Here is a 23247-nt window from a genome sequence, read left to right as displayed (position 1 = left end):
TCATTTACAGCAACAATGTACAAACATAAATAAGGCTTAATGGAAAAATTCCTAGCATGTTAGAAGTGATGAACACTTGAGACGTAGGAGAGGGAATCTGACTAGTCTTTTTCCATTAGAACTTGATAAAGTTTCCTTAGAATTAGGAGACTTGGGTTTTTGCCTCATAATATCGCATATGCCCATTTGGAAAGACTGGATTCCATGCTTCTTAATTCACTCTATCCTTTAGATGAACATCAGAGAAGGAACTCACCAGTGTATTATCTTATCTTAAAAAATTTCACTTAGTTTTGGGATTTAATTAATTTTTTGGAGATTATATATGGTAAATCCAATTTTAAAAATATGTATGTTAGCCGATTTACGATGATGAAAACCATAAAAGCATATGTTTATAGGAAGCATGTTCATACCTGGAAAAACATTCCTGACATACCAGGCAATAAGGAAGTAAATGAAAGAGTCAGCTAGGATTAGACAGCACAGCCAGCCAAACGAGGTGGTGTCGTCCTGAACCGGGGAACTGTACATGTTTTCCCACTGAAGACCTAAAAGGTGAACACGTATGTTTATTCTTGGATGAGGTGTATTGCAGCTGTGAAAGAAAAAATCCAGTTTTAAAGAAAGTGAGCCTACCGATGTCCTGTTCCTCGTATCTCGCAATGTATTGACTTGCGTAACTGAATGCTGTTGGGGACAGCAGGCTCTGTGAAGAAAATAAGCAGCAATGATAATAGACTTCATACATATCACCCAGAGGGATCTTAACACACTTAAAACTTTGGGCACTTATGTAGATAAAACTGACACTAACTCTCTAAGCATATTTAAAAAAACAGAGGTCTCTTCTCAAGCACACCATAACTCTGAAAGAAGAGGAGAGGAAACAGCAGAAAACAAAAGCAGGAGAGTTATAACTCGGAAAATATTTGTCAAAAATTCAAACTATATAACTAAACTTATTAAACGTTGCTCAGCAATTAATAAAACAGGTAATTACAGGATAATGCAATGTTAAGATTAAAATCAAATAAAATGTTGGGCTACTTCATAAACTGATTTCAGGTAATAAAAGTATTAAGAATGAAAATATACTAAAATATCAATTGATTGAATGCTTATACTGCAACAAATTAAAAATTTAAATTTTGGGGCTGGCCCCGTGGCAAAGTGGTTAAGTTCTCGCACTCTGCTTCAGCGGCCCAGCATTTTGCCAGTTCGAGACCCGGGTGCTGACATGGCACGGCTCATCAAGCCATGCTGAGGCAGCATCCCACATGCCACAACTAGAAGGACCCACAACTAAGAATATACAACTATGTACTGGGGGCTTTGGGGAGAAAAAAGAAAAAAATAAAAATCTTTAAAAAAAATTTTAAATGTTGTTTAAACCCAAAATAACCAGTGTTAAATGAAAGTTATTTACCACTTTCTATTTCCGTAAGTAGCAAAGTTTTAATATGATTCTCAGTCAATGCTGAGATTTACTTCTGCTTTCCAAATTTCAGTCAGTAATCTTAATGCTTTCATTAAAATTCTTAAATTAATTTAGTACTCTTGAATTGAACAGGCAGAATTCAAAATTGATTATATGTTGTCAGTGCGTTTGTCTTTATGCCTGTAAGTTATATTGTACATCATGAAAACCATGAGAATTATTCATAGATGAGAATAATTCCAGCTATAGAGGCGCTAAGACCTTCAAGGAATTGGACCAGAGAGAAGTCAGAATTCTTGATGATCTTTAAAACGTGAAATGTTACATTTTAATTGTTCTTTCTTCAAGAACTATTTCTTAACAGCATCACATAATAGGATTTTAGAGACTGTGGGGTGAAAATTTCCTTTTCATAATATTATGCTTACATGGTATACAACGACATAGAAAACAACTATCATTAGGACAATTAAGCTTATTTTTCTATCACTGAACTTTTAAATTTAGATAAGTGTACTTTCAGTTTGAGAATCTAAAAACAAAAACAGGGTGCATTCTTTTTACACACTGGTCATTCGGTTGTGATGTTTGACTCACCATGAATACTTTTACGACATAGCTCAACTCATTCTCAACTGTAACTAGCACAATGAATGGAAAAAAGGCAATGATGTAGATGAGGCTTCCGATCAGAGCTGCAATGTTGGTGTTGTTGAAGAAGACGCTGATGAGATAGCTCATGGCAATAACTGAGAAGCTGTAGTCCGAAAAATACAGGAACAAAATGAACCCATTTGTTTTAGGAAGGATATTGCCAAACTTGAGAATAATGATGAGGAGGATGATGGTAACCAGCAGAAATCCAACACTCTCTATAAGCCAGGCAAAAAAGTGGCTGCAGGAGTTGACGCCCATCATCTTCATGTACTGTAAAAAGGAGAAAGAGTTAGCTGCTTCTTCAGCGGATATACTCTCAAATAGCAATTACTCCTATACCATGCCAAGATGCCCATGAGGCTTTTCATATATATGAAATGAGGCATTTTAGTCATTTACGTAAGTCAAGTATTTGTCCAAGCTTGCTGTGTGAAATTAATATGACCTCTTATGCCAGCCCATCTTAGATTGTATGCTCCCAGAGTGTCCCAGTATAATGGGCTCTTTTCTTTCAATTCCATTTTATAACTGGTATCTAACTGATGCCTCAACATTAAACTAGTTTAGAATAGATCAGCAAAATCTATGACATTCCTGGGGCTAGCCCCGAGGCCTAGTGGGTAAGTTCAGTGCACTCCGCTTTGGCAGCCTGGGTTTGGTTCCCAGGCATAGATCTACACCACTCGGCAGCAGCCATGCTGTGGCGGTGACCCACATGCAAAATAGAGAAAGATGGGCAACAGATGTTAACTCAGGGTGAATCTTCCTCAGGAAAAAAAAAGTATGGTATTCCCTGCAGAATTTTACATGTTTATGTAAATTTGACATTTGTGCAGACATGAATATTTCAAGCTGGTGAAAAACCATGGTTTATTTTAAATTGAATGTAAGGACTAAGATAATAAAATTCCATATATATATATAATATATATATTTTACCAAACATTAATGAACACCACAATCAGCATTCACGTTCCTGAGAGAAATAGAATTGACCTGATTCCTAAGAATTTAAAACATGGGAACTTTGAAGGGAGACTCTGCCTTTTGCTCCAGCTTCCCCATCCTCAAAATCCCTGGCAGTCTAGGGCAAGTTTGCCATCTTTGTTTTCCAAAAAGACATTCTATACACTCAAAATGAAGTCATATACCTGAGATAATCTACATCTCTTTCTCAGCTGCCATTCTTTAATAACCAGTGATCCTCTAGAGGCCTCGGGACCTCACCAAGGTAGAAAAACACAGCAGCAGGATGTGCTTGTGCGTTAACTCAAAGGGATTCTGAAAGATCTAAAGTTCCCTGGACCTGGTCGTCTTGAATTTGGTGACGTGTGGGACTTTGGGAGAACCCGGATATCTTGGTTTCTAGTTTTAACAACTCATGATTAATTTTAATCTTATGAATCCAATATTTCATTTAAAAAAATGAACAAAAGAAATGCTCCACTAAAAGCTTTCTAATTCAGTATTTTTATAAAATAAAGGATTTTCAATGGTTGCACCCCCTTAAACCTAACTTGTCTAGAAAAAAAAGATGGTGAATGTGCTGGATCTTTTGCTCTACAAGCAGAAGAGTGAATTTTACTTTCTGCCTTTGCAACTTATCACATTTTGATAACTCTGCTGCTCTGGTTGTTACCATGGAAACAGCTACCTGACTGCCAATGGTCTAAGCTGAGGGCCTGAAGCTAATCACCACTGAGAAAAAGCCCTGACTTTTCCTCTTAGCTTTGCCCTCCTCCTTACCCTCTCCTCTCCTGGTGCTTCTCTCCTCCTGGCCCTGCCACCCTTTGCAGTGAAGGTTCAACCTATATTTCCATAGGAATGCAAGCGTGGGTCAGAGTAAAAAAGTCAGCATGGAGCGAAGATTCACCATGGAAGTTTTCCTCCAATTGCTACATATCTACCACTGAAAACAAAATTACATTTTGGTGTGAAAAACGACCTCACAGATCTTATTCTAGAAACTCTTTCCCTGCATCGCTACCCATTTGAGAAAATGTAATGTGTCATGTTTTACAACTGCATTTCACAGCTATTCAGCTATTCAACTATGACCATGATACTTTAGCTCTTTTTATTTGCCTTTCCTGCTATTTGTATTTTGAGTTTTTCACTGAGTTTATACCTATTTGAATATAATTAAATAAGGAGTTATGGAACCCATATAACTACTCCAAAGCTGACATTCACCACCTAATTTCACATGGCCTATATGAAAAATACTTCCCTCCCAATAGCAATATATGTCAGTAGGAGATGATGTCAATATATTTAGCAACGTGGATATAAAATATCCAGTACACTATCAAGGACATAAAGTAAAGCTGACTTCATTTGTCTAACTGTGCTTTCATGCCTTGACAATTGATAGCTGCCGTATAAAACATTTACGCATCTAGAAAATTCTCCGTTCACAGCCTTGTTAAAAGACAATTTGGCAAACCTGAAGACCAGGCGTTTATCACTGTAATTTTGAAGTTTTTGAGACTCAGGATGAGATTCCTGTGCCTAAGAGTTGGTAAAAACTGGAGGTTGATCATCGTTTTTTATTGAAGTAGATCGAGTTAGCTGCTTCCAAAGTATCCACTACTTAACACCCTAGCATGAAACTTCGGTGCTAAACTTCAGGATTTTATGCCATGAGGAAAACAGCTGTTATTCATAAACAGCAAGAGCAATGAGAACACGTAAGTCATCCATAAATTATCCAGATTCACTGCCAACTTTGTCAGAATAAACAAGACCAAACGCTGATGGAATGTGGCCCACAGAGAATGGTTAGCTATGCTTTCTTAGATGTCATTAGTTCCTTCTCAAAGTGACAAACGTCAGGTGCCGGCTTTGCAATCAAAGAGTCACTTGTCTCAAGCCTCCCAAACCTGCCAGAGCAATTCATTGATAGCTGACAACCTGTTGCTTAAGAAAACCCCTGTGCACGGTGGTCAAAGTCTGCCCCAGCTTATGGCAGAAAATAAGGAGAAGAAAGAGATTCTGTAAGATTTTGGATGAACATGTCGCCACATTCAACAGAAGCTTATGCACAAGGATTGGCATCAATGCTGTCAGGAAGAAATCATAAATATTCGTATATTTACTTGACAGCAATGTCTTTATTCAATTCAACAAGAATGTCAAGCACTAATTTATAAGGAATAACAACATTTTCTACCTCCTGCATACACTCAAAATGAAGCCATGTATCTGAGATAATCTTTATCTCTTTAAAAAATTCTCTTAATAATAGATATTTATATTATTTTTTTAATAAGATGTAAAGGATGTTGTCACCATTACTTGGAATAATCTAAACTCCCACTAGTGGGATGAATAGTGTACGTCAAGAAAGCATAAAAGATTGTTTAAAGTGAGGCACCAAAGGGCTAAAAATCCCTGCATAATTCTTGGTAACATCTCTGCAGCCCACAGATATTGTAGTTTACCTGTCTGAACCCAGAGAGAACATTTTCAAAATTTTGTCTCCAATTGAATGTAAGCACTGAAACCCCCATAAATGACTTATATTAGATCACATAGGTGAAACTAACCCATAAATCAAGAAAATAATGTGGAAAAGTACTCTCCTATGTGTCATAAAATCAGATTTTGTATAGCTTTAATATTTTAATTCTTAAAAGCAAGGAATACAGAACAAAAGCCAATTGAAAGTCATTTTGAAACAGTTTGTTTTTTTAAACAACAGGCTTCATTTCATCAATAAACTTATTGGGCATTAATATTTCTGCCAATTGCTTTAACAAGTTAAAGGAATTCACTGGAGTCTCATACCATAACAAGGTCAAGGATTAGTGGCTACATTGAAATAGCAACTAACTTGGTTTTCATGCCCAGATTTGAGACCAGTTACACAGGTAAAAATGTATTATTTTTACTTTTTTTTTTTTTTTGCTGAGGAAGACTAGCTCTGAGCTAACCTCTATGCCAGTCTTCCTCCACTTTATATATGGGTCACCGCCACAGCATGGCTGACAAGAGGTGTAGGTCCACACCTGGGCTCCAAACCCACGAACCCAGGCTGCTGAAGCAAAGTGTGCCAAACTTAACCACTACACCATGGGGCCCACCCAGTTTAATTTGGAATGAGAAGGAAGTAGTGAGTGGACAGATTTAGACCTTAATTGATTATAAAAAAAATAGTATTAAAAAGTAATTTTGAATCTCTGGTAGACTAAGAGATTATCTATTATCATCTTCAAAAGACCTTAAGAGTCTATGCTACTAAAACAAGATTATGAGAGGGAAGGTAGCTCTGATATGGAAAAGGATTGGTTGGAAGTCATGACACTTAAGTACTAACCCAGATTGACCATTAACTAGTTCCATGGTTTTTAGCAAGTCAGCTCTGACTTTCCGGGTTCAGTTTTTTCACCTTTAAAAAGGAGGAGGTTAGTTTAGAACTGTGGGCAGTGGAGGGGGGCTGAGCAGGAGGTAGTGGGAACATTCCACTCATGCCACACCTGCTTCCATCAATTCCTCTTACAAACAGACTGTATTCTTTTGAATTTTGGGCATCACTGATTTTAAGATGTGCCATTATTTTATATGCCACCAAGAAAGAAAAATCACTGCCAAATAAATTATCACCCTGATCTATCAACGCATCCCAATTTCAGAGGGTTTAAAATGTGAAGAAAAGAATCATTATCTTGGAAATGATAAAATATAGATAATTGAATCATCGTCTCTTCTGGCAGTGAGAAAGCACGTTCTGGAAATATCCTGCTGAATGACGTCTCGATGAGGAGACTCAGAGAGTTAAAGGGATTGGGCCCAAGGGACTATGAACGGGAAGACACAAAGCCTGACTCTGATTCCACGTTCAGTGATCTTCTGTTCTGTCACTTTGACCCCCAATATCAGGCGGCTAAATTTTGAAAATAAATGACTGCGACATGAAGACACAGCTACCAACTAGAAACTGGTTCATGGTTAAAAATATGTCTTTCAAGTCTTCAATTGAGAAAGGACTCTTCATTATGCTTTGATATTTTTTGGTGACATACATAGATGTACTCAGAAAGCATCTCCTTCAAAGGCAAAATAATACAGTGTGTGTATTTTATATGTATGTATATACTTATATAGTGAGTATATTATATATATACATCATACATACATATATATCACACACATGTATATGTGTATATACATACACATACTTATATTTACTGTGTGTTTCTGCCAAAAATATTTTTAAGGTAGATATTTATTTTGAAGTAGAAAAGAACTCGTTTTCTGTCAGTTTTCTACTTCAAAGTTTTCCTTTTATCTGTGAACATTCACTTATGAGTACCAGGAACCTAAAAGAGAAATATAAGGTAAGAGCTTGCAGCCACAATTATGGTCCAAGGCACAGATTCAAGTTTCTAAACTGGAATTAAGAAATCATTGCACGCAGTCCTGAATACAACAGGGCTCAAACAAACTGATGAGACATTTACCAAATTGAAACTGAAATACAAGAATGCAGCTGTGAAAGTCACACAGAATTCAAATTGAAATGGTAACTAGGATAGGTTCAAACTCTATGACAACCCTGGAAGTGGCTGTTGAACTGACGAAAATATGGAGCAGTTGTTTGTACCTTGGAAGGAGAAACAATCCATTGCCTAGAAGCATTGGCAAAGGAAGCCTGAAGGTACAAGTGGACTAACAGGTTACTCCAACCTCGTTATTTCAGGTTGTCAGCCAGGCCTTGCAATAATTATTAGGCCCCAGTTTTGAAATGCTTCTGCTTTCTTTTCACTCCATGAGTGAGGGTAAGAATGGATTCATTACAGGATGACCAGATAAAATAAGGTCTATTCCAATGCAATCACACAATGCTTTTTGATAAATGCTAATAAGAATTTATATTTTGGATTTGAGGATGATGATAAAGAGCATGCTTAAGAAGAAATCACACTTTACATCCCAGGTCCTGTCTTCCATTGTCATATTTTTAACCTAATCAGTAGCATAACCTGAAATTCTTAGTCTCTCTAAATCATGAGTCAGGGGGAGAGAGGGGAGAAGGTAATTGAAGAAGACAAGTACACTGGAAAGAGAATTTGCTTCTTGAGAGCTGAAACAAGCCATACGTCTATGTCTGTGTCTATCTCTGCATCTTCCTTTGGACTTTGGTTACCATGCCAACAATCTCTTGCCCTAATAGTAGTAGTGTTGTCATTTAAACTTCCTCCGTTAGATCCTAACTCATATAGGTAACTCCCTAGGCAAAAATTATCCTTAAGATCATAAATTGTACTCAAATTTTATTCAGAATTATTCGGATTTTGTTTTTCAAAAGCACTTATAAAATAACTTTTATGTAACTTTTCCAGAAGATGAAATATTGCCTTATCAGCTGCCTTTATTAAAAATACATACCAGAAAAACGCAAAAATAACAAACAACAAACAAAAATACGTAAAGTATTTTTCCATCTAATTCACAAGGTATGGGTCAGGCTTTCGGATTTGGCATAGGCATGATGAAAATCACAGAAATTAATGATTATACAAATAGAACTTATCCATAATAAGAAGAAATACTCAATGTACCTCATGAAGCCGGAGGTCTTTCTCATAAACAAGCTTTTTTACAAATGCAGCTATAAATACAACCCAGGCAACCATGAGCACAATTGGAAGAGAATAAGAGACACTGGTTAGGAAGCTGTAAAAAAACAAAAACAAAACAAAACACAAAAATCCAGTGACCAAAATGAATGTCATCCTTGCAGATTGTAATATACAAAGAACACACGCTCTCTTACATTGAAATTATACTCTTGTTTTGAATTTGAGAATAATCATCAATATTACACCTTTATTTATGGAATGTGAAGCTGACTTAACAGTGGACCCAAGATTTTCTTGCTGTAATGTTGCAAGAGGCAAAAACGGCTCTGGATTGTTAGCTAAAATTGCCACATTGTTTAAAATGTGTTTGAGTATGTCCTGTCCAGGAAAATAATCATTATATAGATATATTTGCAAGGCTCAAAGCCTTTTTGTCTAAACTAAATTCTTATCTAAAAGGCAGATTTAAAATTAGATGGTGATTGGTTTATCAAGCTAAAAGCTATATCTTCCCAAATTACTGTATTTATCCACTCTTCAGAAACTCATAGTTATTATTAAACTAAATTTCCCCAAATGAAATAAAATAAAACTCAAAGCATTCAATTTAAAATGCAGACAAAGAACTTGAATTCCTTAAAATAATTCTCCAGGAGATGTTTCATAAACAGTACAGAAAGGTTTTTTCTGGTAATGTGCTAAATGAGAGAGTCACTAGAAGTCTTCATCAGGCCCCAAATGTGGCCTTCCTGAGTGGCCTGCCCACAATACCTGAGAGTTCAAATGCAGTGTTTCTCAAAGTTGAGCGTGAATCAGAAACGCTGGAAGGGCTTTATTAAAACAGATTTCTGACCCCCACCCATAAGCTTCTGATTTATCATACCTAGGGTAGAGTAATGAATTTGCATTTTAAACAATTTCCCAGGTGATGCCTATGTTGCTGGTCCGAGGGCCATAGTTTGAGAACCATGGTTCTGACATTAGCCACTTTCCATGGGCTAAGGCAAATGAGGAGTTTCCACTGAGAGAAACTCTAAATTGATCTGTTTTGCGTATTAGCCTCCACAGAAGCTATCGTTTGGAGAAAGGTCCCAACGCCACTTCCTTTTTAATCTATAAGGCTAAGGAATTACCTTCAAGTTCCCCATGAAAATGCAAATATTAAAGGGACACGACCTTGCCATCCCTCATTATCACTTTGGCATCCTCGGTGTATCACCATCAGAGAGATGAGGGGTTTTTTGCTGGGGGAGGAGTGAGGGCAGAGGCCACATCCATTTTTTTGGTTCCTGGGAAATTGTCTAGCATGGGGTAGGCACTTAAAGAATATTTGTTGAATGAATTTTGTCTTGGTTGAGGTCCAGCCTTGATGCTGTTTCTGGCTCTAGAATTAAGCATAGTCTCTCATTTGTTAATAACAAATCCCCTGTAATATTTCTTCCAAGTGACTGCATATTTTAGGCTTGGTATAGTATAAAGTAGAAAATGCTGGTCTCGCAGGACCAGTGCAGTACCATCTACACTACTTTGGACAAGTTACTTAAGCTTTTTGGATTTCAGTCTTTTCATCTGGAAAGTATGGCTGATAATACCTGTTCCCACTTATCTTACGAAGTCATTGGAGGGAACAAATGAAATAATATATGCGAAAGCACTTGGCATGCGACAAAGACATTATATGTAAATGTAAGGCATTATGACCATACTCTCACAAAGAATGCAGAGTACAGTTACTTTTACTCTTAAAAGAAGCATCCAGGTACCCACCATCCTAGGTGTGAAAATTTACAAGGGTACAAGATATGAAAATTACAAAAAGAATGAGCAGGAAAATAGATGAGAATTTTCATTTAATAGAACCCACAGGTCTTTACTATTCATGCATGCTGTGCAGTTCACACACAGTTCAGGCTGCAAAGTCCTGACTGGCCTCCACAATGAGCTGCTAACCTTGACAACCCACTGATGGAATCCTCGTCTGTCCCAGTATCACAGCTGCACAAAGGGTTACATAACCTCATCTCATCTATAGCTTTTGAAGCAGCCAAAGGAGACAGAGCATCAATAGAAAGAAAAAAAGAAAAAAAAAACCCAGAACCATCTGAATTGTACATAAGCTGCACTAACCGAGCTGAATAACAAGCACAATTCCTTTACAGGAATATTCAGCCTCAAGCTTTTGTGTAGGAGGGTGAGCTTGAAAAACGTAGTCCTTTGACCTTATTTTTTCACTGTGGTCAGAGTGGAAGAGACACTCAGGGCTACCTGACTAGCATATTTCTTGAACATTCAAATTCCATTGTCTAAAAGCATGATCTTTACATTTTTTGTTCATTTAGCAAACCCCTTTAGATAAAGATTCCTAGCAAGTGGACTGATAGTCCATGAAATAGTTTCAGATAGCACAATATTTATCTCAGAGAGTTGATCAATGATCCGTTTCATCAAAAATTTTTCCTTAAAATTGACCATACATGCACAGATATCTCGTTAAATTTGAGAGTTAGGAGAGATTGTAAGATTGTCTTGTTTAACGCCCTCCTTTGACTAGAGAAAGGCAAGACCTATAGACAGCAGGTAACATTAAAATCATGCAGCAGTGCACTCAGGTCTGGAGTCCAGTTCTCCTAATTCAAGGGCCAATGTTCTTGGAAACCTAAGGGTTATGATAAAGAAAATATACATCATTTAGTAAGAACTCTGCCATCATCTGTAACTATGAGCAGCTGTAGTGTAGCTGTTACCTATAGTGTGGGTCCTTTCCTGGAAACAGGTATTTGGCTAAGGTTTGGTGAATGTTGCCCCTTCACCTGATGTATGGGAATGAATAAACAGAAATGAGCTCTCAAAAAAGTGTTTGACTACTAAGAAGGGCTGGAAGTGCCCAGACTTACTTGTCTTTCATGTAGCAGGGGTAAGGAATTGCTTGGACCTGGACTGCTACTTCCTGGCAGTTCCTTCCGGTCTGCAATTCAATGATTGCTCTTTCAATACTATCCTGCAAGTAAATAAAAGCCCTGCCATAGATCTGGTTGAGTGATGGAGAATTGTGTGGTCCTGGGGCCCAAATCTTGGTTCTTATGCTTCTCGTGGTCTGTGAGGTCTTGAGACTCATGCGGATGGTATATTTTATGACGGGAGGAAGAGAGACATTTTCAGAGTCATAGCTTCTGAGCTGGTTTCTGTTAGAAGGAAGCTTAAAAATAACACCTAAAAATAAAATGGCAACAAGAGCAGAAAGGTTATTTAATGGTTGACCTTATTCGTTGTTTGGAGGGTACAGTTAGGGAGCCACCAAACAGACAATTGAGTTAGTAATGTGACAGTAAGTGCAAGCTTCTAATTCACAAAAAAGCTAACTGATTGGAAGTGATGACCTCAGAGATTCAAAGCAAGAGTTTGAGAATATAATCACAAACTAAGTAGCCAGATTAAAAATATATCAGTCTCTGCCACTTACTGAAATTAAAACACACACACACACGCTTTAAAATAAATAATCTTGACTTCACCCTGTAACTATGTAATTCTTTTCAATCTTAATTTTAACCACACCAACAAAATTACACACACATTGAAGGCTCCTCAGACAACGTGGTTGGTTGACTACATGAAAGGTTCTCTTTTCTAAGGACATCAGAAGGGACAGTGACCTCCCAGGCTACTTTCCTAAGTTCTAGATGAAAGAGGTGAGGCAAGAATTTGGCCAATTTTAGTACAAAGAGAAGCTCAAACTCTAGCAGAATAACACTTACTTCCAAAGAGTTCATTGCTTTTGTAGAGTCTTTTAGCTTCTCTCTCCATTTCCTCGACACTTTGTGCTGCCTGAATACGGTCATATGACACACAGGAGGAAATATTTACTGTCAGGGAAGACAGTGTGTTGAGATGATCGATGAGGTCAATGCTGTTCTCCAATTTCAGCCTTAGACTATCTAAAGAGACAAAAAGTATATTATCATGTTGTATTATAATGTTGTTTCTAGTAGTAATGAGACAAAATACTGATTTGGGGGTAAGTTTTAAACATTAAACTAGCTTATAAATAACAGGAAGTTGTAGAATTTACTCTAAACATATCCAGTACCATACACCTAGGAAAACGTGTCCAGTTGTCCAAACATTCATAGAGGAGAATGTTGAGCAAGTTACAGATACAGTAAACCCAAGTTCCAAGGATAATACAAACTAATTTAAAAGTTTATTCTGCAATAGTTTAATTAACCAATGACTAAAGGTGGATAAGTTTTTTTAAAACTCAATCTGTGTGTAGTTAGGAAGAAAACTATGAATTAGAGATGAAAGTTTCCAATAAACAGAAAGGCTTACTTTGTTCAGGGAATGTGCTTATAAGAATTTAGACAAAGAAAAGCCTGTGTTGAGTGTGCAGAACCAATAAACGACGTCATGTACTAAGTTGTGCTACAGAATCAGTTCTTAGGAGACTATGAGAATCCATGCCACATTGTTGCAACTTTCTAATATTGTTTGATTTAAAACCTTATGTGAGTTATCTCTATTGATATCTGTATTAATCTAGACAAAATGATCAAGATTTCATTTCAGGTAATTATTCTGGAAGAAAGAGGATTTAATTGCTGTTTAATTTCATGATTCCTTATGAGGAAATCAACTGAGACAAAGGGTAAATATGAAATTACAAGTTAATAAATCACTTGGCCAATTAAATTTTCATTGACTTGATCATCATAAATACCGAGAACACTGTGAATATCGTAAATCCCTCCTCACAGAACCCAAAGGTAACCGTTCCATAGAAGACTTCAATAGAAGACTTCATTTCTCATAGAGAGCAAGTCTTAAATGCACTCTCATTAGAATTTAAAATGAAATGGTTTGTTGATAGGGACATTGGTGGGGGAGGGGTAGAATTGTAGTTGAACAGTGGCCTCCAGCGGTCATTGGAAGTCAACACAACACCAAAGATTCTTTAGAAAAGCTGGTAGACAGAATCAAAGAAGAGCTATGAGGGTCAGTGTTCCCCATGTTCAAACTATACAACCTCTTAGACAAGTTACATATATAATTACACAAGCATCAAGTTTCATTGTTATATTTATTTTAGTCTTATTTTAAATTCTAAAACTCCCTCCCATATCTAAAGTAGGACTGATAAAATTTGTATAAAAACTTTGTTGTATATACCTGATATTTTAGTCAAATGGTTTCTTACCCAAATGATGCTTTTAGAGAATAAATCCACTAATGCCTTTCTTTAGTTAAACAGTCAACTCTCATAAAACGCATGCGATTATATACAATATAAGCACAAGCATAGTTCCTCCCCATTGGTGCACAATGTAAGGCACTCGTGTCCCAGGGGCACCAGGGAGGAGGAGGGCCATTTGCTCCACTGCTGCCAAATTCTGATGCTCTCAATCCCTTCCTCATTCCCGTGGTTGCATAGCAACAGTGAATCAGACACAGACTGAATTAGATGTCTTGCATCCCTGAGGTTGAAGGTGGGAATGTGGCAGAAGGAATGCACAGGTTCAGACAGCTTCCTTTGATCCTCTCAGCCTGTTCCTTTTAAATGACCGTAAGAGGAGGATCCAACCTTGAATACTGATGTAGGTTTATTTTCTTTTGAGTCTCTGCCTTACCTTTGTTTTACTCTTGCCAGTTCTATAACCTCTTTCAGTTACGCTCTGGGTTAGTCAAGTGATATGGAGGCCACTGGAGATAAAAAGTTAAATGTAGCCAGAAATAAACCATTTCATCTTTCTTTGTCCTTAAGGATTTGCTTTTCATAGTTACCAAAAAAAAAGTGTCCTCTTACTTCTAGGGACCTACCAACCTACCCATGACTGTAGGAAAAGCTGCATACGCACGGAGTCTATTGCATTATCATTATTGAAACCAACCACAGACACTGGGTACGCAAATAATCATTACTACTTGCAATTGTACAATTATCTGGGAAGAGGATCATGGATATATCCAAGATTTTACTTTTCTTGGAATAACTAGCTAGAAACCAAGTACAGAAGAAAAGGAAAAGTTCTTATATGGGACAATGTTTTTCACATTTCTGTCATGACTAGTGAATAAAAGTTTTGTGAATCTGGACTCACCAAGTTCATCTATCTGTTTCAATAGTTCAACAGCATCAAGTCCCACGGAGAACTTTACAAAAACTTGCACAAAGGGGTTCCTTAGAGTATTCTAACAAATAATAATAGGGGATCAGTTTCAATACAAGAAGAAAACATGTTTAATCATCATCTCTAATGAGACTCACAGTGAAATGAAGTAACTACCACCGGGCATTATCAGTGCGCCATCTTACAAAGACTCGCATACAAATCCCTGAGAAATAAACAGAAGGTATGTGGCCAGCAATGCCTTGAAAGGCTGGGGTTTTGCTTGTCTATAGACATAAATTGGTCAGTATGCTAATGTGGCCAGATCCAACCATAATTATCAACGTTAGGAAATTATATTCAATTTAACAGTCCTCTTTCCCATAGCTATTGTGTCATTTGACTTTAATATATGCTATACACAGTTTTGGTGGTTCACAGTTGAGTTTTGTTTAACCGGAACAAAAACAACTTTTAAACATTGTGGTGTCTACAAGGAATTTGGCATCACAATAGATTCGTATCTTAGTTGTTCTACTTCCCAGCTGTGAGGCTTCCAGCAAACACCCAGCCTTTCCCAGCTGCGGGTTACTCTTCTATAAAATAGGTATGAAGGATTCATCTTATCAGAACAGTCAAATGTAAACTATTATAATACTGTGTTATATCATAATAAGTGCAACTATGCGAACATGGAAAAATAAACTGATGATAAAATTTTAAATTACTCCATATTCATAGAAAGACTGAATATTTAGAAAAAAACATAAATGCTTTAAAACATAAAGGCTTTTATAGCTATCTTCCAAATTAGAAGACATAACTTCCGTCACTGTAGAAGTATTACTAGGTGCTACTTCTTGAGTTCTTTCTATGTCATGGGGACTATCTGATGGAGTTTACCTCCGTTTTCTTTCTCACTTTTCAATAACACCTTGGAGTAAGTACAGTTATTGTCCTCAGGTAATAGATGACAAAGCTGGGGTTAAAGAAGCTGTGTAAATTCCCCTAAGGACACACAATTAATAAGGGCTAAGGAAAAGTTGAAGAGAGAATTCAACTTGATTGGAGAAATGTTTATTTATCTTATGTGTAAATTCAAAGCCGAGTTTTTATGTGAGTTAGGCTTAAGTCGGTTGTCCCTTTAGGGGACAGTTCAGTACCACTTATTATTCTGTCCTTCTTATCAAGATATTCAGTTTTGTTACCATAGAGATAAATGATTAAGAATAGTATGTATTATGTGTGTGGTGACGGATTCTAATTAGTCTTTGGGTGGTGAACATGCAGTAATCTACACAGAAATCAAAATATGTAACGATGCACACCTGGAATTTATGTAACATTATAAACCACTGTTACCGCAATGAAAAAAAAGGATATGTATTAATAAAGCATATATATAAGAATTAATTTGCTAAATCCAAAGCTGCTGAGGGTCTGTCAGTAGTTGGCAGCGTGTAGACCGACAGCTATCACACAGCTCCTCACTATGACGACGCAAGTCCTTTAAAATCGAACTATTCACCAGGAATTAACTTGTGCATAGGGGAAAATCTGAATCAAGCGTCACTAGTAGGCAGAGCACTGTGTTAGATGCAATTCAGAGATGATCTATGGAATCATATTTCCGTTCTCCCACCTCTTTTTACAATGTCTTCTCTATGAAATATAATACTACTTTCAGATGATTCCACACACATTATCTTCACAAGTCTGTGAAGCGCTTACCAATATACCCATTTTAGAGATTCATAAACTGTAGATGATGTATTTTAAGGCATTTGCCTAGGGTTCACAATGGCAAAGCCAGATGTGGTGCTATTAAAGCTTGAAATTTCAAATTCTGTGTACATTTGCAGGAATAAGCTTTTCCTCAATAATTGAGAATAATGCTTTATTTCGTCTAGAACAGAATAAAGATACTGCCATTAGATGAGGGTCTCTTTATGGACATGGCCACAGAGTTTCTTCTCAGCAAATTACTGCACTCTGAAACAATTATGCATAGATCATGTCCTTTATTAATTCACTGAGTTAGCTAACAAAACTTTCCCGAATGAAATAATACGTTTCACTTTTTTCTGCTCACAGAAAACAAGTTTTAGGAGAAAAGAGCAATCTTCCACTTAGCTAACTACATATGTCAATAAAGTCCTATTCAACCGGTCTTTGTTATCTAAGATTCACTTAAAAAAGCCACTTAAAATGAACACACTTAAGATTTAATGGTAAATTGTAGGGAAGATGTTTGATGAAAATTTTATTTTGTATTAATTAAATGTATTAAATATCTGCTTTAGAAATTTGTTTAATTCTTCATAATAAAATTCAGGTTGTAATTGTAACTATGCGCTAATTGTTACTTAAAACAAAGACTGTGTAAAGCATCTTTTGGTTATAATTTTTCTGACAAAGTTGTATGATACAAATTCTTCATTCTGTGCTTAACTTCTTGCACATGACTATAGAGAAGGGAACTTGCTTTCTGCAAAAATATTTTACAGCTCCATCAGTTTTTCACGCGCCTCTCTCAATTCTTTGATATGCAAGCCATTCTCTCTTGAAGTTCTTATATTGTCATCATTCTTGCCATTTTCTCTTCTCCAATTGACAGCTTGTCTAACTCTGCTGCTCCATCTGTAGTTGTCAATATCTCTGATTGGAACATATCCCCACATTTTTTGCATCATCTTCAGAAAACCTTGCATCTTTTGCAAGCATTGCAAATTACACTTTTCAACCAGTGTGAGCTGTATTTGAGTTGTATTGTCAAATATTTAACCTAAACTACAGTATTGTATGTTTCAACAAAAGAATTCCCCAAATTTAACGTTCTTCTCCAGAATATTAATATTTTAGGAGGGCTGATTCTGTTAAAATAGTAAAATATAATTTAATGTGCATAAATAAATAAAATTAGCAAATCTGAAGTAGTTTCTATAGCATTTTATTTTTGGAAAACAAGATTTACGTCATTAATTATGTCTCAAGATCAACTTGTAAGATGGCTTATCTCCGAATTACAGATGGAGAAGCTGCACTACAAGAGGTGAAGATGATGATCAATGTGAGTGATGGGTCTGTTATCCTGTCTCAGACCCGCTCTCTGAAGCGGAGGTAATTTTACTGTGTTGCATATGGATTCTAAGGTACTATCTGCCCATTCCCTTAACGAATGTGATTAAAATCTCAAAGAATTATAATTCCTACGAAGGTGAATGACAGAACCCTCTCCTACCTGGAGCATTGGAATCGTCTGGTTTAACAGGTGGAAAGAATTCATGAAAAGTGGTGACTTATCCATCCACTCTTGAGATTTTTCTCTTAATTCCGCCAGCTGCCTCAGAGTTGCATTAGACTTAAAGAAGGAGAAACAAAAACAGATCTGGCCCATTAGTATTTGTTCTATGTTTCAAAAAGATATCTTAAGGTTGCTTTGCTATATAACTTTAAGAAACAGTTCTAGCAGGTCGAGTTAGTAAAAAAAATATATTGTCAGAAATTTCCCACATGGTCCAAAGTTTTTCAACGGTAGCTTTTATAGGATCAAGATCGTCTATAAAAATTCTGGAAAATTTACGGGTTTGCTTCACAGTGAATTACAGCCCAAAAGAAAGTATGCTTTCTCGAGTTCTCACAAGTTATTCATTTTTACCAATGATCCGCTTAACTTTACATTACAGGAACATCTCTCTTCATGGATATAAGAAGAAGGATGCTCTCATATATTGCTGGTAGAAATTGATGTGTCGCTGCCTTTTTTGAAAAGCAATCTGACAACAGTAATTAAAACAAAATACAATATCCTTCAATCCCTCCATCTTGACCATTCATCTCATTGGAATAAAAATACCACTGTGTAAACCATATGCAAAAGCAAACACTGGAAACTACACGAATGCCCAACAGCTAAGGATTGGCTGAGTAAATTCTATGGTATTAAAAAGTTTACAACCTTCAAACAAAATCTTGCCATTTGCAACAACATGGATGGACCTTCAAGGTATTATATTAAGCGAAATAAGCCAGACAGAGAAAGACAAACAGGACATGATTTTTAATAATGCAAACAATGGCCAAAGAACTCTGCATATGAATGCATATATAGTGTAATAATCTATAAAGGATTAGAGAAATGTGCATAAATTATAGAAAGACATCTTTGAATGCTAACATTCATTAGTTTACATGAAAGAAAAAAGCAGAATCAAGAGAAGAGAAAGAGGTGACAGTCAAGCAAAAAGGAAAGAAAAAAAGACGGAACGTATGGAAAACAAGCACATGATGACTTCATTTATGCAAAATTATGTAGAGGTGTGCAGTCAATAAAGCAAATAAAGTATTAAAATACAAACAATACAAAGAGCATTCTAGAAATCAGTGATATGTCCATTTTTATATTGACCTAAAAATAATGTTATATTCACCTAAACTATGGTTTAATGGCCAAGTAATGGTAAAGCAGAGATTTTTTTTCACTTTCACTCTATCATTTTAAAAGCATTAAGTTTATAATTTAAATCATTAAAGCCAACTTTGAAAGTGTGAGAGAAATGCTATTATGGTTAACTTAGGTAGATGATAAGTATAGTTACTATTAATAATGTTGTCTTTATCAACATCTATCTTCTATAAATATATAAGATGTTAAATTGCACAACCAAATATGAAGCCAAGAATCTATAACTTAGGGACTGTTTTTGTCCAAACTAGTTATATAATGCTCCAACATTGTTTTCTCTAGTACCATTATTTTTACATACTTGAAAGTTAGAACTAGTTAGAAAACTAGTTAGAAAGTTAGAAAAAGAATTTTCTGCTTTGGGAGATAAATCAAAAAATCTGAGATCTTTCTTTAACCTCATTCTCAAGCGTCAACATGGTTCCTTTCTCTTCAAAGGGCTACCACCCAATCCACATTGTTTACACATATACGGGGCAGAAGTTGAGAATTATCAAGAGTTTCAGAAAGCCAAGGGTAATAGTAGGTGAGATATAAAGAAATCTGAGTCAGCTAGAGTAAATTCAGAAGTTGAGTACTTTAAAAATCATCTTAATACTCAAGATAGAAACTTTCAGCTATAATTGTCAAACCTTTTCCATTATTGCCTTTGTGATGGGGGTATATGGTGCGTACAAAATCTTTCCCAACAGCATAGGTTTCAAGAAAGCCCAAATGACAAGCCCAGCAGGCATGTTAATGATGTCTTTATAAAGGGAGAAGCAAAAGGGTGCTGGAAGGAAAAAGTAATAAAACCATTTAGTGCATGTAATTAAAGTCTACTTCGTCGTGGTAAATTAACACAGACTATTCTTATTGCCCCCAACAATATATGCCTTATACTTCCTTCGTTATTAACAGATGTAAGGCATCTGGTATCAAAGTGAGAAAACAAAGTAACAAATTTTTTTAGGTGTGAAAATTTAACCCAATAAGCCAGCCCATAATAAGTGATGGCATTTTGCCAAGAGGAGTTAGCAAGGTTGAAAATCATACTCCAGAAATTCTTCTCACAGATCCACCCCACAAACATTTAATTTTTAAAAATATACAAAAATCTGTTACTGAGGGAGAACAAGATACATAAGAGATATTCAATAAATGCTTGTTGAATGAATAGAAAGGTGGATAAATGAGTCAATCCAATTGTTATACTAAACATCTATATAGCATATAAAAGAGCTCAGCTGATCGTATTTTTGCATCTCCAAGTTTATAGGTCAAATAAACGGCTGTGACGTGCCACTCAATGTTTGCAGTTCTGCTGCAGTCATGAGGCCCTTCTTTGTGTGACACAAATTTCTAATTCTAGAAAGTTAAGAAAAAATACTCAGCTGAGCAGATTTAAGACATGTTTTTGTATTATTTACTGGCAAGGAAGGAATAGTGATGACTGGCAGATTCTTAGTGCTGTGGTTAAGAGGCTAAACTTGGCACTGGAGTGCCTGGGTTCACATCACAGCTCTGAGGCTTCCAAGTTGGCACCCATGGCTGAGTTACTTAGTCTCTTTGTGCCTCCTTTCCCTTTACTAAGACAGAGATATAGTCGTGTGCACCTCATAGGCCGTTGTGAAGAGTGCATGAGTTAATGTTCATAGCACACTTGATGTGTGGTAAGCGCTGTATAAGAGTTTTCTATTTTTATTCTTGGGGAAAATTAATATTTCATTTATTATAAAAGGCTAAGATCCAGTAGACAGGTGTGTTAGAAGATGACATTCCCATGTTGATTTTGAAGCATACTCACTGGTGTGTGTGGGAATTCCATATTTTGAAGCAATTTGCTCTTTACTTAATTTATAAGTCAAAAAATCCTTGGTGTGGTTGCCTTTGTGCCTCTGAGAAGCAGGCAGCAAGGCAGTTAAATATTCGGTCGTAATTCCTTGGGAACATAATGCTTGGGAGATGGTACTAAACGATCCTTGGGGTGTGTTCACTGGATTGCTTCTGTACATTGCCTATGGGATAAAAATCCATGATTTATTAACATTATGTGAGTTATAAATGCTACTGAAAACAATATAGAAGAAAACCTGATAATGCTTAGAGCATCCTTATAGTTTCTATAATTTCTTCAAAACATGTATCCCAAATGTAAATGCAGAAGGCTAAACTTCACCAATTTAAGTGGCAAAAGCTCTTGCCAGAGTAGAAGAGCTTTCCTATAGGTGATTTTTTTCAATGTACAATATTTGTAGCTGAATGTATTATAACTAATGTCAAATAAAAGTTAACATGACAAAAAGAATTTTCCAACAAGAACATCACTAGGTGACTTTTCTACCTGTGTTAATGGAACACTTCCAGGCAGATGCATTTGTTTCAAGGATCTCATTTTGTCTAGCAGAGGACGTGTGCCGGAAGCCATCTGACTGAGAATCTCTTTCAGTCTTATGAAGAGTTCTATCATCTTTTCCACTGGCTTTTGATCTTCCCTGGGGAAAAACACCTAACAAGAATGGAATAAAAATAAGTGATGTATGTGAAGAAACTGGAACTCTCACACACTGTTAGTGAGAATATTAAAAGGCACAGCCACTTTGGAAGACATTTTGGAAATTTATTAAATAGTTAAACACAAGTTTACCCTACAACACATCAATTCCATTCCTAGGTATTTACCCAAGAGAAATGAAAACATGTGTCCACACAAAGATTTGTATGCGAATGTCCACAGCAGCATTACTCACAATAGCCAAAAAAGTGGAAACAATCCAAATGAATGGATAAACCAAGAAGATATCCTTAAGCTGGAAAGCTGTTTGGCAATAAAAAGAAATTAAATACTGATGCATCTTACATGTGTGGAACTCATAAACATTAGGCTAAGTGAAAAAAGCCAGACAAAAAGACCACATATTGTATGATTAAATTTATATAAAATGCCCAAAAAAGGCAAATCTATAGAGACAGAAAATAGATTAGAGGTTGCCTGGGCTAGAGGTCAGAATGAGAAGTCACTGAAAACAGACACGAGGTTTCTTTTTGGGTTGATGGAAATGTTCTAAAATTAGATTGTGGTAATAGTTACACAGTTCTATACATTTACTAAAAAAAATGCTGAATTGTACACTTAAAATAAGTGAATTTTATGGTATATAAATTGTATCTCAATTAGGTTGCCAAAATTAAATGATTTTAAAAGTCAGAAATACAAACGTCAATTACATAATTCTTCATGTATACTATTGCTCAAAAATCATGTAACGTGCTCCTTAAAATCAGAAAAGCTCTGTCAAAGAGTTCAAGTGTTTATTAGGCTTAATCATCATCCAATGATGTCTTTCTGCTGCAGGAAGAAATATTAAAAATATTTTAGAATTTTAAAGTAATTGCATTCTCTCATTCATTCATTTATTCCATGAAGATTAACTGAGCACCTCTCCCAGCACTGGGAGAGGGGATAGGTATACAGTGGTGCACAAATTGGCACCATCTCTCCACTCAGGGAGCTTTGGTTTAACAGGAGGAACAGATATCAAACAAGTCAATGAACCAAAGGCTGGGGACTATGAGGAGGTAGGGAGAGTTTAGCTAAGAAATCAAAGGAGCTCTTTCCAAGACGGCACCTCAAAGGAGAGAAAGAATGAACTGTAGGAAGAATAAGGAAAGAAAGGTTATAGGCAGAGGGAGAAGGATGCGTGAGGTCTGTAAGGAGGGAAAGCTCTTGGCACATCCAAGGAAGTAACAAACCACCATTATGAGCGCAAGATTCAGTTGGAGAGAATCAAGAAGACACAGATGTCTCACTAACACAACTGCTCATTGCAATCAGATTTGTCTAAATCAGAAGCAACATTTAAATTTTTCTTCCAATTCTGCCCAAAATTCTGGGCATTCCTATGTTGATGTGAAATAAATTGACTAATGATGAGAAATGTTTCATTATTTTTGTTTACAATACCTAAAAGAATTAGGAATGGTTTTCTGCTTGTCAAATGCACGTGTTTAATAACT

General features: G+C 36.2%; 1 protein-coding gene across 1 annotated transcript in view; it reads right to left on the bottom strand.

Moving 5' to 3' along the window:
• The window catches only part of ABCA12 (ATP binding cassette subfamily A member 12), a 161542-nt gene that overhangs the window by 45388 nt on the left and 92907 nt on the right, over window positions 1-23247 (bottom strand). Inside the window, exons 16-26 of the mRNA XM_046643712.1 lie at window positions 21575-21739; window positions 21038-21248; window positions 19884-20023; window positions 18028-18147; window positions 14778-14868; window positions 12438-12617; window positions 11577-11892; window positions 8662-8776; window positions 2039-2368; window positions 640-709; window positions 417-551 (exon numbers count right to left, since the gene is read on the bottom strand). Of these exons, the coding sequence (XP_046499668.1) occupies window positions 417-551; window positions 640-709; window positions 2039-2368; window positions 8662-8776; window positions 11577-11892; window positions 12438-12617; window positions 14778-14868; window positions 18028-18147; window positions 19884-20023; window positions 21038-21248; window positions 21575-21739 (1873 nt within the window). The remainder of the gene's footprint in view (window positions 1-416; window positions 552-639; window positions 710-2038; window positions 2369-8661; window positions 8777-11576; window positions 11893-12437; window positions 12618-14777; window positions 14869-18027; window positions 18148-19883; window positions 20024-21037; window positions 21249-21574; window positions 21740-23247) is intronic.

Source organism: Equus quagga, chromosome 17, assembly GCF_021613505.1.
Source record: "Equus quagga isolate Etosha38 chromosome 17, UCLA_HA_Equagga_1.0, whole genome shotgun sequence".
NCBI classification, from domain to species: domain Eukaryota; kingdom Metazoa; phylum Chordata; class Mammalia; order Perissodactyla; family Equidae; genus Equus; species Equus quagga.
The sequence above is the reverse complement of the archived record's forward strand: the minus strand, read 5'-3'. Positions and strand labels throughout refer to the sequence as shown.